General features: G+C 39.8%; 2 protein-coding genes across 2 annotated transcripts in view; both read right to left on the reverse strand.

The window, feature by feature from the left end:
- LOC142301400 (tyrosine 3-monooxygenase-like) overlaps positions 1-6,495 on the reverse strand; it is a 207,858-nt gene extending 201,363 nt beyond the window's left edge. The window contains exon 1 of the mRNA XM_075342399.1: positions 6,286-6,495. Within this exon, the coding sequence (XP_075198514.1) occupies positions 6,286-6,495 (210 nt within the window). The remainder of the gene's footprint in view (positions 1-6,285) is intronic.
- Positions 6,496-13,620: 7,125 nt separating this feature from the next.
- Positions 13,621-16,393, reverse strand: part of PAH (phenylalanine hydroxylase) — a 119,568-nt gene continuing 116,795 nt past the window's right edge. The window contains exon 14 of the mRNA XM_075342400.1: positions 13,621-13,769. Within this exon, the coding sequence (XP_075198515.1) occupies positions 13,726-13,769 (44 nt within the window). The 3' untranslated portion in view covers positions 13,621-13,725. The remainder of the gene's footprint in view (positions 13,770-16,393) is intronic.

Consider the following 16,393-nt stretch of genomic DNA (forward strand, 5'->3'; position numbering starts at 1 on the left):
ACTACAGGATGAGGACATTACTACAAGATGGGAACAAGGATGGGCACATTACTACAGGATGGAAATAAGGATGAGAACATTACTACAAGGGGTCAAGGATAGGCACATTACAGACCCTGACAGAAATTCTGTTGCTTATCCATGTTATGTAAATAAAAGCTTATAACCTGACTTTAACCCCTTAACGACCGTGGGCCGTAAAATTACATCCTTGCGGTCATAATGTTACTGCCCGCGGTCTGCCGGCAGCATCATGCTGCGATCGGCACACATCTCAGCTGATTTTCACAGCTGAGATGTGTGCCTGCTAGGCACGAGCAGAATCGTTATCTGCTCGTGCCGTTTAACCCCTTATATGGCGCTGTCAATATGTGACAGCGCCATTATAAGCGCGATCGCGGTAAACATTTACTTACCGCCCGATACCGGAAGTCACATGACGCGATCACGTGACTTCCGATAGTTGTCATGGTAGCACAGGGTCATGTGATGACTCCTGTACTACACCTGACTTGCTTTCACTTTTGCTGTGCCAGCGGCACAGCAAAAGAGAAAGAGAGCGTATCTGCTGTTTACAGCCTTGTAGCTGTGATCAGCAGATACTGCAGAGCGATCGAAATGCTGATCGCAATAGCCCCCTAGGGAGACTAGTAAAATAAAAAAAAAGTTAAAAAAAAGTTTTAAAAAATTAAAAAAAAACAAAAAAACCTAAAAGTTCAAATCACCCCCCATTTGCCCCATTGAAAATTAAAGGGTTAAAAAAATAAAAAAATATACACACATTTGGTATCGCCGCGTTCAGAAACGCCTGATCTATCAAAATATAAAATCAATTAATCTGATCACTATACGGCGTAGCGGCAAAAAAAATTCCAAACGCCAAAACGATGTTTTTTTGTCGCCACAACTTTTACGCAAAATGCAATAAGAGGCGATCAAAACGTAGCATTTGCGCAAAAATGGTACCGTTAAAAACGTCAGCTCGAGAAGCAAAAAATAAGCCTTCATTGAGCCGTAGATCCCGAAAAATGACAACTCTACGGGTCACGGAATATGGCGTAAAACGTGCGCCACTTTTTTCGGACAAACTTCCGATTTTTTTTTAACCCCTTATATAAAAGTAAACCTATACATGTTTGGTGTCCACGAACTCGCACTGACCTGAGGCATCACACCCACAGATCAGTTTTACCATATAGTGAACACAGTGAATAAAATATCTCAAAAACCATAGTGCTATCGCACTTTTTTTGCAATTTTTCTGCATTTGGAATTTTTTTGCTGTTTTCTAGTACACTATATGGTAAAACTGATGGTTTCATTTAAAAGTACAGCTCGTTCCACAAAAAATGAGCCCTCACATGACCATATTGACTGAAAAATAAAAAAGTTACGTCTCTCAGAAAAAGAATGGCGAAAAAAAAAAACGGAAAGCGAAAAATCGGCCGGTCGTGAAGGGGTTAAATTCCTTCATTGGTTTCATAAATTACTCTTTTGAAAGCTGAAACCCACCCAAATTTGGTTTAGGTTATGACAATAAAGTTGCTGCAAAGCTGAAATATTTATCATTTAATGAACACAGAAATGTCAGATTTTGGCAAGACAAAAGTTTTGTCGCTCACAGAAAGTAATGTGAAATTCAAACAAATAGTTAACTTCTAATACCAAGATATATTGCATAACATTGGTGAATGAAGTTGTGGTGGAATTAGAGCCTAAAGTGCAAGTGCAATGAGAGTAGCCCAATTTCCTAAGATGCAGGTCTGATGAGAGTAGCCCAGTTCCAGTCCCACATGAATGGAGAGTCCCCATGTAGTGATCATGTGGCATTATATGTGGACTCTCCATTGATGTGGTACTGGAACTGGGCTACCCTCATCAGACCTGCACCTTAGGAAATTGGGCTACTCTCATTGCACTTGCACTTTAGGTAGGATGTATAGCTCTTTCCTGTGTTTGATTGTCTTGTTAAGTCCATTATGCGACTACTTGACCTTGGAATGATCATTTGTATTCATTTGTATCTGTTTGATCACTTACATGGTGTTGAGTCTTATGATCCAGTGATCATCATGACTCCTCCCTACCTATGGTCGGAGAGGCCATGGTGATTTATGACCTTGTTCCAGCCCCCTGCACTCGCATGTTATAGTCCCTATGGGTTCATTTGATCCAATACTGTATACCTCCCTCCTCCGATAGTATTTACTCATTGATATCAATTAAATTTATATATTATCCCTTTGTTGACTTAGGAGGGTTTATTATGTATTGAAATCCCATGACCCACATTATACTATGTCCCCATTTTTACATAGTAGAATTTTATCTTTCATATCTTGTCTTGTCTGTGTTTTTGAATAAAGATTTTCACTTTTTGCACTAATACTCTTGTCCTCCTGTGTTGATAATTGCTATGAGTAGTGCTGGCACTGATTCAGCCTTAATTGGGTTGACTTGATGCCTACCTTGATAGCTCTGTTTATGAGAATTGTCCTTTCATTGCACAGTACAGTATATACTATATAGCATTTCTATCAATTTGCATTTGTGGATACAGTATTGTACTCTCTTTTGGCTAACCAGTAAAGCACATTGCTCGTACTGTACCTCCCGTACACCAACAATTCTATTGTAAGCTAATGTGCAGTTTTATTTGTTGCACGTTTTTTACTGTACTGTGCGGCATTTTGTATTAGTGTACTGTAATGATTTTATGTGAATACAGTATATTATTTTGTATCACTGTAATAAGTTTGTATAAATACAGTAAATATTTTTGGGTTGTGGAACGAATTATATGCGTTTCAATTATTTCATAAGGGAAAATTCGCTTTGATATAAGAGTAACTTGGTTTAAGAGCAGACTTCCGGAACGAATTATGCTCATAATCCAAGGTTCCTCTGTATATATCTTTATATATACAGTGCCTACAAGTAGTATTCAACCCCATGCAGATTTAGCAAGTTTACACATTCGGAATTAACTTGGCATTGTGACATTTGGACTGTAGATCAGCCTGGAAGTGTGAAATGCACTGCAGCAAAAAAGAATGTTATTTCTTTTTTTATTTTTTTTTTAAATTGTGAAAAGTTTATTCAGAGGGTCATTTATTATTCAACCCCTCAAACCACCAGAATTCTGTTTGATTCCCCTAAAGTATTAAGAAGTATTTCAGGCACAAAGAACAATGAGCTTCACATGTTTGGATTAATTATCTCTTTTTCCAGCCTTTTCTGACTAATTAAGACCCTCCCCAAACTTGTGAACAGCACTTATACTTGGTCAACATGGGAAACACAAAGGAGCATTCCAAGGCCATCAGAGACAAGATCGTGGAGGGTCACAAGGATGGCAAGGGGTACAAAACCCTTTCCAAGGAGTTGGGCCTACCTGTCTCCACTGTTGGGAGCATCATCCGGAAGTGGAAGGCTTATGGAACTACTGTTAGCCTTCCACGGCCTGGACAGCCTTTGAAAGTTTCCACCCGTGCCGAAGCCATGCTTGTCCGAAGAGTCAAGGCTAACCCAAGGACAACAAGGTAGGAGCTCCGGGAAGATCTCATGGCAGTGGGGACATTGGTTTCAGTCAATACCATAAGTAACATACTCCACCGCAATGGTCTCCGTTCCAGACGAGCCCGTAAGTACCTTTAATTTCAAAGCGTCATGTCAAGGCTCGTCTACAGTTTGCTCATGATCACTTGGAGGACTCTGAGACAGACTGGTTCAAGGTTCTCTGGTCTGATGAGACCAAGATCAAGATCTTTGGTGCCAACCACACACGTGACGTTTGGAGATTGGATGGCACTGCATACGACCCCAAGAATACCATCCCTACAGTCAAGCATGGTGGTGGCAGCATCATGCTGTGGGGCTGTCTCTCAGCCAAGGGGCCTGGCCATCTGGTCCGCATCCATGGGAAGATGGATAGCACGACCTACCTGGAAATTTTGGCCAAGAACCTCCGCTCCTCCATCAAGGATCTTAAGATGGGTCGTCATTTCATCTTCCAACAAGACAACGACCCAAAGCACACAGCCAAGAAAACCAAGGCCTGGTTCAAGAGGGAAAAAATCAAGGTGTTGCAGTGGCCTAGTCAGTCTCCTGACCTTTACCCAATTGAAAACTTGTGGAAGGAGCTCAAGATTAAAGTCCACATGAGACACCCAAAGAACCTAGATAACTTGGAGAAGATCTGCATGGAGGAGTGGGCCAAGATAACTCCAGAGACCTGTGCCGGCCTGATCAGGTCTTATAAAAGACGATTATTAGCTGTAATTGCAAACAAGGGTTATTCCACAAAATATTAAACCTAGGGGTTGAATAATAATTGACCCACACTTTTATGTTGAAAATTTATTAAAATTTAACTGAGCAACATAACTTGTTGGTTTGTAAGATTTATGCATCTGTTAATAAATCCTGCTCTTGTTTGAAGTTTGCAGGCTCTAACTTATTTGCATCTTATCAAACCTGCTAAATCTGAAGGGGGTTGAATACTACTTATAGGCACTGTATATATATATATATATATATATATATATATATATATATATATATATATATATATATATATATATAAATATTATATATTATTTATATGAAACAACTGAAAATATGTCTTATATTCTAGGTTCTTCAAAGTAGCCACCCATTGCTTTGATTACTGCTTTGCTCACTCTTGGCATTCTCATGATGAGCTTCAAGAGGTAGTCACCGGAAATGGTTTTCACTTCACAGGTGTTCCCTGTCAAGTTTAATAAGTGGGATTTCTTGCCTTATAAATGGGGTTGGGACCATCAGTTGTGTTATGCAGAAGTCTGGTGGATACACAGCTGATAGGCCTACAGAATAGACTGTTAGAATTTGTATTATGGCAAGAAAAAAGCAGCTAAGTAAAGAAAAACGAGTGGCCATCATTACTTTAATAAATGAAGGTCAGTCAGTCCGAAAAATTGGGAAAACTTTGAAAGTGTCCCCAAGTGCAGTGGCAAAAACCATCAAACGCTACAAAGAAACTGGCTCACATGAGGACAGCCCCAGGAAAAGAAGACCAAGAGTCACAAACAAACAAAAAATGTTAAAAAACAGTGATGCAGGGGTGTATAGAAAAAAAATATGGTATCAATAAAGATGTCACTTTTGTCCTCAAAAGAGTGCGGCCCCCCAAATTATTTTTTTTTCTATGTGCGGCACTTATACTCAGCTGAGTTTGGGACCCCTGCTCTACATGGAGAAACCTTACCCCTTGGTTCCCTTGCATACATCTTATTGTTTACAGAGAGCTGCTGTATTCTTCTGGTTGTATAGTATGCAGTTGAGCAGCTTGCACCGGTTCACACTTGTTATATTCTAATTGGTGGTGCTGGTCAGTTTATATATTATTTGTAGATAGATATGTATAGCATATCTCTGGGGGATATATATTTCTTTTTTCTTTATTGTAGCTGAGTCATCCCTAACAGCCCAACTCAGGGATAACACCCAGTGATAAGTCACTTGCAGAGCGGATCTGGGTGTTCTAGGACCCAATAGCGCTGGTATGTCAGGCTGAGACCCAGTAGATACTCGGACTGCTGGCTGTTAAGCTGACAACCAGCTCAGAGATGGTGCAACGTGTCAACTCCGAGCAGTCAATTGTACAGATATGAGTGGTGACATGGTTACTGCTCAAACTGAATGGGCGCTAGTTCCATTATGGACCATCAACTTGAAATCATCACCAAAGAGGAAAATGGCACCTCCTTGGCCGGAAACGCATCAGTAATTTTACTATGTGGACTACAAACTGTTAATCCAATTTTAATGAAAATTTAATAAAGAAGATTGTTTATTTTAATATAAAATATGGATGTGCCATTTTCTTTTTTTATGATAATAGACAAACATATTTGTAATATAGAAATCGTACACTAGTGCATTGCTGTAGAGTTTCATATAAACAGGAAAATGCGCAGTTATGGTGTTCAATTAGACCAATAGCTGTCATTATGCTATTGGGGCATATAGTATATACTACAGAGAGATCGCTGCCTTGTATTCACATTATCAACACATTATAATAAATTCTGAATATCATATCAATTCAAGAAAATGCTTATCTAATATAAAGAAGCTTCACATATCAGAAGACAGAGAAGCTTAGATGATTGATGCCATTTTTAGAACACGTCTACTGCGAAATTAACCATCAATACATATATATACAAGGTGATCTATACATTACATTGACTTTTTAACTAAGTCAAACTAACTGGGAATAGAGTAAAGAGTAATATTTACCTCTAAAATCTTGAGGCTGCTGGAAAAGTGAGAAGGAGTTGTGTTACTGATTGTAAAGATTAAATTCAAGATGCTGCTGCCTCCATCAAGATGGCTACACATCACAGCCATTGGATCCGATGTGGTAACTTCAGGTACTTCCTTCTCCTTCCGAGCATCTTCTATAAGACTTTGCTTTCTGCACAGAGATGTTCCTACTTCAGACTTCATAGTCCAGTCCACAGTCTATAGAAATTATCTGGATCAATATATACATGTTCACTTATCAGTATGTGTCATTTTCCATAAGGATGTAGGTAATCAGTCCCATGTCTTAGCCATTACTGTAAGTCTAATTTGAACATACCTGAATTGTCGATGGTTCAGCACACAAAGTCTTCTACTGTGCGTTACTGATTGGTCTTCTGACTTATATAGCCTGCGGAGGGGCATTATGAATATTCATCAATATTCATCCTGAATGTAGTCTCATTGTGATCAGAAGCTCTGAAGCATTGTATGTGCAGGAAATTATAGGAAGAATAAACCGAATGTGCTTCTTTTCTTCAACAATAATATGTATCTGGTTGTGTTAGTTTTTCCTTGGCATTAAATATTTCTGCAGATCTCAAAATATGCTGTGATAATGTATAAAGTATAAGAACTAATTTACAGAGCTCTCCATGGTGCTGATGCATACGTTGTGCCTAACCTCCTTTTACAGGGGTTGTCCGGTCTAGGACAAAAAGTCTCTTATGCCTCTATGTGACTGCAGACTGCCATCGTGTGCAATGTCTATTATTTAACCTAGTGACTTACAGGTGATGTCTTCTTTGATTAGAGTTGTTTGCGTCCCTTTTCATTTTCTCTAGCCACCATTTCCTTGCAGAGATTGCTGCCAAGATATCTTTGGTTCCTTGCTTTTCAAGAATCCCTTCCTCTACTCTAACTCCCCATCCTCAGAGCACCCCATGGTAATAGTAACACTATTAGATATGAGTGGACCTAAACTTTAAATTTGATGTTCGTACCAAGCACAGACTCTACAAAAAAATCAGTGTCTGAGTTCAGAGATTGAGTGCTTTGCTGACCACTCGCTTGAGAATAGCTGTGCTCGGGTATGCTCGGCGCTTTGTCCACTGCAAACTGTTTGGAGTGTGTGAACAGCTCACACTGGGGGTAACAACAGCATGAAAAATTACTGACACCCCCCCTCCCCCCACACACACTATAAGTGCTTTGTCTATGGTTGGCTGTATGTGGGAGGAGAGCAAAATTGCTCAATCATCGACTTCCAATTGGGTTCAGGTTAAGTCCGGGTCCAGAATTGAACTTCATCTAAAGTCCGGCTGAACCCGAACTTCCACTGGTCCGCTCATCTCTACGGTTTATGATGCCTATATAGTAATAAAACACTTTTTGCTACTCCTATATGCCACAGTGGCTGCAGGTTTTACTTCCATTACACAGTAATAGTGTCCCCTTTTGGCACCAAAGTTATACTTCTCCCTTAAAGCGGGATTCCTGTATTTTACATTATTGTCTCCCAGACATTACTGTCTCCACTACATTGATGTCATGAGTAATAATGCCCTGTATGCCCTCACTGAGTAATGAATCTCCATTTTAAAATGTTTTAGAAGTCCCTACACTGTAGATGAACTCCTTTTTGACCCTACTCAACAGCAATGTAACCTTTGTGTACTCCCATTAAGTGCCCCTTGAGGCTCTACATCGTAAAGGTGCTACTTTTACTGCCCCTACACAGGAATAGTATGCCTTCTAGCTACCTACTCAAAATATAATGCTGTCATTCTACTTCTTAGTAGTAATGCTCTATATTTGCCCCTACATAGTAATACCCCCATTTGTGCATCCACAGAACTAATGATGACTATGTGCCCTGAAAAATTAGGAGACCTCTTAGTATGCTTCTGGTATCTTGTAGACTGCTGACCTAAAATTGCTTCTGAAGTATGAGAGTAAATTAGAGGGTGGGGAGTTCTTTGTTATGACCGTTTCATTCATTGCAATTGCATCTGAGTCCAGAGGGGGGTGATACAGTTGAGAGGTGCGCTTGCCTTGAAATCTGGGAAACAGTTACAAAAATTGGTAGGTGGTGTTTAGATGCTTGGTACTACCAAAGCTAATGCAGTTTCTTTCATGCAATGCAAAAGACAATAGACAATTCCTTTGTTTAGCTGCACAGGTTGCTCTTATGGTTTTGTCCACATTTGCATCGCTTTATTTTGTGTAATACTTTTAACTTGTTTACAACCATGAGAAAGTTATAATCTGTAATATCTTACTATGTTGGCAGAGACCCTGAGCTCTGCAAAATAACAACTAATACATTAATTTTACCAATGACACTTTTTCAATGACACGTGTCTTTTTATAAGCCTTTTGTCCTATTATAAATTATGTTATTCTACCTGGTATAACTGGCTCTTTACAAGGGGTTGTTGTCAGTGTCAGACTGGGGTACGAAGGGTCTACCAGTAGACATGAGCAAACCTGAAAAGTAAAGTTTGGTGGTCATACCGCAAACGGACTTTACTAAAAAATACATTTTTGAGTTTGGGTTCTTTACGTATGCAAACCACTTGAGCAACCATTGCTCTGCTCAGGTACCGCTCGGTGCTTGGCCCAGTGCAAGCCGCTTACAGCATTTGAACGGCTCACATTGGGGGTAATAGCAGAGTGATTGGCTATAGTCTGCAACCACCCCCCCAAAAAAATGGAAATCCTGTCCACCCACCCCCGAAAGGGTTCTGTTTATGGCTGGCTGCATGTGGGTGGAGACCTGAACTGCCCAATCAGTAACTTCCATTTGGGTTCAGGTCAAGTCCGGGTCACAAACCAAACTTTATTTAAAGTCCGAATGAAGTCACCAAACCAAACTTCAAGGGGTCTGTTCATCCCTATCCATCAGTAACGGTGACTATAGAGGTCCTCTGTTCAGCTACCTGAAAATATTAGATTAGCCTCAATAAAAATTTGACCGACGCTCCTATATAAATACACTTGGTAGTTTGTAAAATGAATAATGAGCTGCTGCTTTCTGCCTGTACATAGTGAATAAAGTGTATTCTTCTAATTACTTCCTCATATAGGGAGTTCCTCTGAGAACCAGAGCCTGATTGTAGTAGTATAGACCCCATCCCCATATTTTTGTCTAAATTGCTATTCCTCCACCTCTAAGAATGTACTCTGGTCTATACAGTATTTCTGCACTGTGGGAAGCATTTGCATTGAGAACTGTTTCACTTTTCTTCTTGCCATCTGATGACAGTCTTTAATGAAAAGTGACATTCGCCCAATATGTTAATTACATACAGTATAAGGAAGAGGAATTAAATGTACCTAATGGTAACTGTTCCGTTAATTTTACCCAGAAAATAAGGTAAACACATCTTTGCTTTTATAGGGCTTTATTGATAATAAAAAAGAAAACTATTACAAACAAATACAATTTTAAAATCTCACAAATCATATTTTAGGTTAGATTACACCTTAGTGTATTTATTAGCACAGCATTAAAGCAGACATGACCCCAGATTTCACAATATAAACATTATTAAATAGATATTTATTATGAGACTGGTATTCTTACATTGAATTTGAAAGATTAACAACGGCTGTATAATCCTTTTTGGAAGTTAAAACTCAATCTCCACCCACCAAGCCTGATTGACGGCTCCTTAAGGGGGTGTTACACGCAGGGATATCGCTAACAATATCGCTGGTGAAAGCACCCGCCCCCGTCGTTTGTGCCTCACAGGCAAATCGCTGCCCGTGGCACACAAAATCGTTTGGAGCCGTCACACATACTTACCTGCCTAGAGACGTCGCTGTTGCTGGCGAACCGCCTCCTTTCTAAGGGGGCAGTTCGTGCGGCGTCACAGCGGCATCATACAGCGGCCGCCCAATAGAAGCGGAGGGGCGGAGATGAGTGGGACGTAACAGCGCGCCCACCTCCTTCCTTCCTCATTGCTGGCGGCCGCAGGTAAGCTGCAGTTCGTCATTCCCGAGGTGTCACACGTAGCGATGTGTGCTGCCTCCGGAACGACGAACAAGCTGCGTGCTCAACAGTCAACAATTTTTTAAAAATGAACGACGTGTCAGCGATGGACGATAAGGTGAGTATTTTCCATAGTTATTGGTCGTTCCTTGCTCTCAAACGCAATGATGACGCTAACAATGCCGGATGTGCATCACGGAATCCGTGACCCTAGCGATATATCGTTAGATCCGTTGTTATGTGTAACGGGGCCTTTAGTCTGCCTCCTTCCTGATACTGCTGAGTTTGCGCACTATTTAGTACAAGCTGCAGCTGTCAACCTGGATGGGCAGAGAGTGAATACACTTGGACTCATGAACTCTCACTTTTTCACTTGGATTCATATGATGTGGCTTATAAAATGTAGTTAGACAAGCCTTATCAGGTCTAAGAGACCTATTTAAAGGGAATCTCTCAGCAGATTTTTGTTACTTACTGAGAGTAGCATGATGTAGGCAAAGAGATTCTGAACCTAACCATGTTTAACTTAGATCACTATGTGCAGCCATTCTGACTATGTATCTAAAAATTGAGTTTTACAGAGCTGGAGCTGTCCCTGCCCACACCAGGCTCTCTATAGAGATTATGCATTGACTGTGAGGTGTCAATTACAGTAGGAGGCATGCTCTACACCTGCAGAGAGTCAAATCAATGGTAATCACAGAGGAATAAACCCTTTAGTTTAGATAAACATTAGCTTGCACACAGATAAGAAAAACACAGATGGTTTTTTTTTCTTTTTTAACTCTTGCAGCACGCTGTCTTCAGTTTACATTGCAAAATCCTGGTGACAGATTCCCTTTCATAAATTTGTACTGGGAAATCCTGTGATATATCCACTTTAAAGAATAGTTTTCATGTAATAATGCATTTTAAGTATTACACCCAAAACAGACAACATTCCATGATGCTGATTACCGACTCCTTCCACTAGTAATGGTGGCACATCTGGGAAGAGTACCAGAAGACACTCTCAGATCTTGTGTTTGGGCCAGCACCGATACTGGTGTATGAGTCATCACTCCTATGCCATAAGCAATCTAACTTACATATCACATCAAGTATGCTGTAATTATCATGTGATGTGTCTTATTTTACTTCATAGTGCATGAATAATTCCCACAACAGAGCTTTGTTCAAAACTATATGTCTCAATGGATTAGTTGTGAATGCAGCCCCCATAGTTTTTAAAGTTCTTATAATTAAAGATATATTTGATATTATGGGACAGATCTTTTGCGTTACTACTATTCATTCGTGAAATAATGATGACAATCATGTGTTTATCAAATTAGTCATAAAGATAGGTTTGATATGAACAAAAATGACATTTCTACTCCACAAAATAACACATGATAAATGTAACTGGCGTTATATAATATCAGTAAACCAGCTAAATAATAATACATTATACAACGGTTATATAGTTTTGTAGCTCTTAGTCGCACTATTATCACAATGTGATTTTCTATTGGACAGTAAGACTGTGCACAACAGAAATACATACGACAATACCATTCAAAGCTAGAGCGTTATATAGTTTTTGGTTTTGTCTGTACTCACTATCTGCTCTTTTTTTTTCAGTTGAGCTATGTGAGTAAAAACCAAAGACAAAAAGCCATATAAAGCTTTGGTTTGGAATGAGATTAGTGTATCAACCCCATTAATCCCTTCATTGTCAAACTATTTTCTTTTTTTTATGCCACATTCAGTGAGGTCCCATTTCTAGAGATGAGTGAACCCAAACAGTAAATTCAGTGATTGTATCGAACACATACTTTACAAAAAAAATAGTGTTCGAGTTCAGCAATTGTATGTAGTGTTTATAAAAAAAAACCACCTCGCCTTCTCTCCCCCGGAAGTGATCTGTTTATGGCCGGTTGCATGGAGAGCAGAACTGCCCAATTAGTAACTTCCATTGTGGTTCAGGTCAAGTCCATGTTCAGAACTGAACTTTATCTAAAGTCAGGCTGAACCTGCCAAACTGAACTTCAACGGGTCCGCTCATCTCTAACCATTTCCATTTGTCTAGCCATGTGGCTTTTTTCCCTTCAGGTGCAACAAAAATGCAGTAGGGGAACTGACTCCATAGTTTTCTGTGGGGTTGGTCCCATTCATCCATCTTATCAGTTGCTGCGCCACACTGGTTTTAGAGCCAGATCAGAAATGTTAGCATACAGTGTTTTTTGATCTGGCCATTGACAACCGACCAGAACGTAAAGTATACTACAACTTTGCATCAATTTTGTCCAGAACAGGAATAAAAGTACTAACTGGATGTAAATGATGTATATAGGAAACCAACCTTGTTTTTCAATGGACATTGTAATATGAAGGTTTGTTTTTTGTGAGATCAGTTTATTTTTTTAATGACACCATATTGAGTAACATTCAAGCTACTGATCAATTTTTATTGAAGCATCAGTCCAGAGTTTTGTATTTTTTTTCAGCCCTGGTGTGGCACTTTAAATGTAAGCCCCCAATTCCCTAGTCTTATACTCACCATTCAGCAGGTTCACATTTTAGTGATGTTGATCCGGTCTTGTGGCGCCATCTTGTGCCTGTAACTTCTGATTGGCTGGAAGTCAGAAATGACGTCACAAGCTCTCAAAACGAGTGTATGAGAGTCAAGGCCAAGACGAGGCGTTTATAGACTTATATTGAATTTTGATCTCTAGCTTGTTCCATGAAACATTGGAGATGTCGGCAGGTCACAAATTTCTGAAGACCAATGGGAGCAGCATTGATAGAATATTAAGTCACCAGAAGGTCAGTATAACACAAGGGGCAGGGGACTTAGCTTTTAAGCACCACTTCAGCACCGAAATCCAAAAAACATGGCATTCATTTTTTAACATGTAGAAATTTAAAACTTTTTTGATGCCATAAAAATAGATTAATTTTGCAATAGTTTTTTTTTTTTTACCAAATTTTATGAAACTGTAATTATTTTTTTTAGTGAACATGACAGCTGTATCTGCAAATCGCTGACATAATGAATATAATACATTTATATGCTCAGTATAGCAAAGCATTTGTGCATTTGTGATAACTTGACATTGAAAAAGGTTTATACTGGGAAAATGCCTTTCACGAAACATTACTTTTTTGTAGTAAATGTATCTGTAGTATAAGAAATAGCTTCCTCCACACTAACTTATGGCATATACAATCACCAGTCATATGATTTTCTAGCTATACAAAGATAATACTAAAAAAGTAAGTGCCTTCTAGAACAAAAACTGATGCCTACATTTATTAATCTGATATATTTTAACACAATGGACGTTTTCTATTCATGTAAATCTTGCAAACAATATATGTATTCAAAGGCGAGAAGCTGTAATATCTTGACAATATAATGACATTTCTTGACTTTTTCTACGTTGTGATTTTCTTCACTCAAGCTTTCGAAGTGCACAGCAAAGGATCCCGATTTCACCTGCAGAAAGCATGATAAATGGATTATAAGCATATAATACTTTGTGTTTAGAACATTGTTTACAAAAAGTGAAGGAGGCTTCATCAGAGAAAATAGTCTATGACTGCACAGGACTGGGGTAAAGTTATTTACTCTGATGAAGCCCCTCCAGACTGTTTGGGACATCTAGAAGAATTATTGACCGGAGAAGAAAACTATGAGTATTGTGTCATGCCAACAGTAAATCTTCCTGAGACCATTCATTGCTGGGTTGGTTTTCATCCATGGAGGGGGCTCGCTCACAATTTTGCCTAAGAACACTTTTATGAATAAAGAATGTGATCTAAAAATTCTGCAAGAACAACTTCTCCGAATGATCCATGAGCAATTTTCTGATGGACAATGCTTTTATCCAGCATTATGGAGTACCATGCCACAGGGCAAAAGTGATACCTAAGTGGCTCACTGAACAAAATGGTACATTTTCTGTCCATGGCCTAGAAACTTCCCAGATCGCAACCTATTTGAAAACTCGTGATCAATCCTCAAAAAGCAGGAGGACAAACAAAGACAGAAAATGTGATAAGCTTCAAGCACTGATTATGCCAGAATGGGTTATCAATCAGGATTTGGTGCAGAAGATTATATCAAGCATGTCAGGGAGAGTTTCAGAAGTCTTGAAGATTAAGGGACAACACTGTACATATTGAGTCTTTGCATAAACCTGATGTAAACTTTAGGAATTTTAATACTGCCACACTTTGAGCTCCATATGACTACTAGTGACTAGTCATTATCGATATTGTAAAAATACTTCATCTACAGTTTTTGGTTGAGACCAGCATGGTTGTGTCATGGTGGCATCAGACACTGTTCACATTACAAATCCTGACATTTCATCCTATGGTTTCTCTGATGCTTCTGAGCTACACAGGCAGGTTCGGGCGTAGACCAGCTGTGGGCTCATCCATGGTCAGGCTAGCAAGAGTTAACCTCTGCTAGCCTGCTTGTTACTTTTGGAATCACATGTTGTTGAAAGCCTATTAATTGGCTACTTTCTTATTTAAAATGGTGGAATCTGTCCTCTCACACCGACTATAGTTTATTGCTGTGTTGGTCTGTGTGCTGTTATGTCCCAGTCCTGCTGGTGATTGCATTGCTTTGTACCTGGAGTTGTTGCTGAGTTCTCCCTTTGTCTTATTGTTTCCTCCCTGTTCTTATTTTTCTCCTAAGCTCTTATTGTCTGTGTGTGCCGAGAGATAGAGTTTTGATTTCCTGTTTCCCTATTTCTGTTGGCTTTAACACTCCTAATGAAAAATATATATTCTGGCTCCAAGCAATTGATACATTTTTGTTTTCTTTAGAAGTGCAATACAGACATAAAGGCAATGATACCAGCGAGGTCAACTAGTTTCTGGCTAAACGCCCTTAATCATGTCATGATTAAGGACGTTTATCCAGAAACTAGTAAACCTTGCTTGCATCACTGTAGTTATGTCTGTATTGCACTTCTAAAGAAAATAAAGATTTATCCATTGCTTGGAGCCAGAATATATTTTTTTCATTTGGATGTTTGAACGGCCATGGCAGGACCGGTTTCCGTGCTCAGCATTTGGATGTCAGGCGGAGGTGAGCTGGATCAAATTTTCTTTATCACTCCTGCCCTGGCCATCCCTAGTGTTTGGGGGGGATAAGATCAGGGCTGGTCAGGAGCAGGGTCAGGAAGACGGCTCAGACTTCCTCACCTTCAGAGGTAACTCTGAGATTAGGGATAGCTAAGGCCAGTCTAGGAGCCCGGTCCCCTACTTTCTCTCTATCATGACAGGTTGACTATAATAATTTACAATTGATCGTACATTGACAATAGAGCTTATGGCACTTGTAATTAAGATAGTATGACAGTACACTAGACTGTGTAAATCTAGGACTCAGCTTAAAAATCCTTTCCTTTTTTCTAGCAGTTTTACAAATGTTGTAATTGTTAAAAAGGTGTTGGGAGCATAATTACTACAGTATAGCCTTCAGCATGGACCCCTTTTAATTTAATTCACTTTTCTATATTTTTATTTTACTTGCCTATATAACACCATTCATTTTCACGGTTCTTTACAGACATCATCATCACCGTCCACATTGGAGCTCACAATCTAATTTCCCAATCAGTATACCATTGGCGTGTGAGAAGAAACCCACCCAAACATGGAGAGAGCATACAAACTTCTCACTGATGTCCAATCAGTGGTGACTTTTAAGCCCAAGACCCCAACACTGTAAGGGCCACTTTGCACACTACGACATCGCAGGTGCGATGTCGGAGGGGTCATGTCGAAAGTGACGCACTTCCGGCGTCGCACTCGACATCGTAGTGTGTAAATCCTAGATGATACGATTAACGAGCGCAAAATCGTCATAATCGTATCATCGGTATAGTGTCTGGGAATTCCATAATTACGCGACTGCGACAGGTACGATATAGTTCCTTGTTCCTGCGGCAGCACACATCGCTGTGTGTGAAGCCGCAGGAGCGAGGAACATCTCCTACCTGCGTCCTACAGCTCACGCCGGCTATGCGGAAGGACAGAGGTGGGCGGGATGTTTACGTCCCGCTCATCTCCGCCCCTCCGCTTCTTATGGCCGCCTGCCGT

The sequence above is a fragment of the Anomaloglossus baeobatrachus genome, chromosome 4, assembly GCF_048569485.1.
Source record: "Anomaloglossus baeobatrachus isolate aAnoBae1 chromosome 4, aAnoBae1.hap1, whole genome shotgun sequence".
Lineage (NCBI taxonomy): Eukaryota > Metazoa > Chordata > Amphibia > Anura > Aromobatidae > Anomaloglossus > Anomaloglossus baeobatrachus.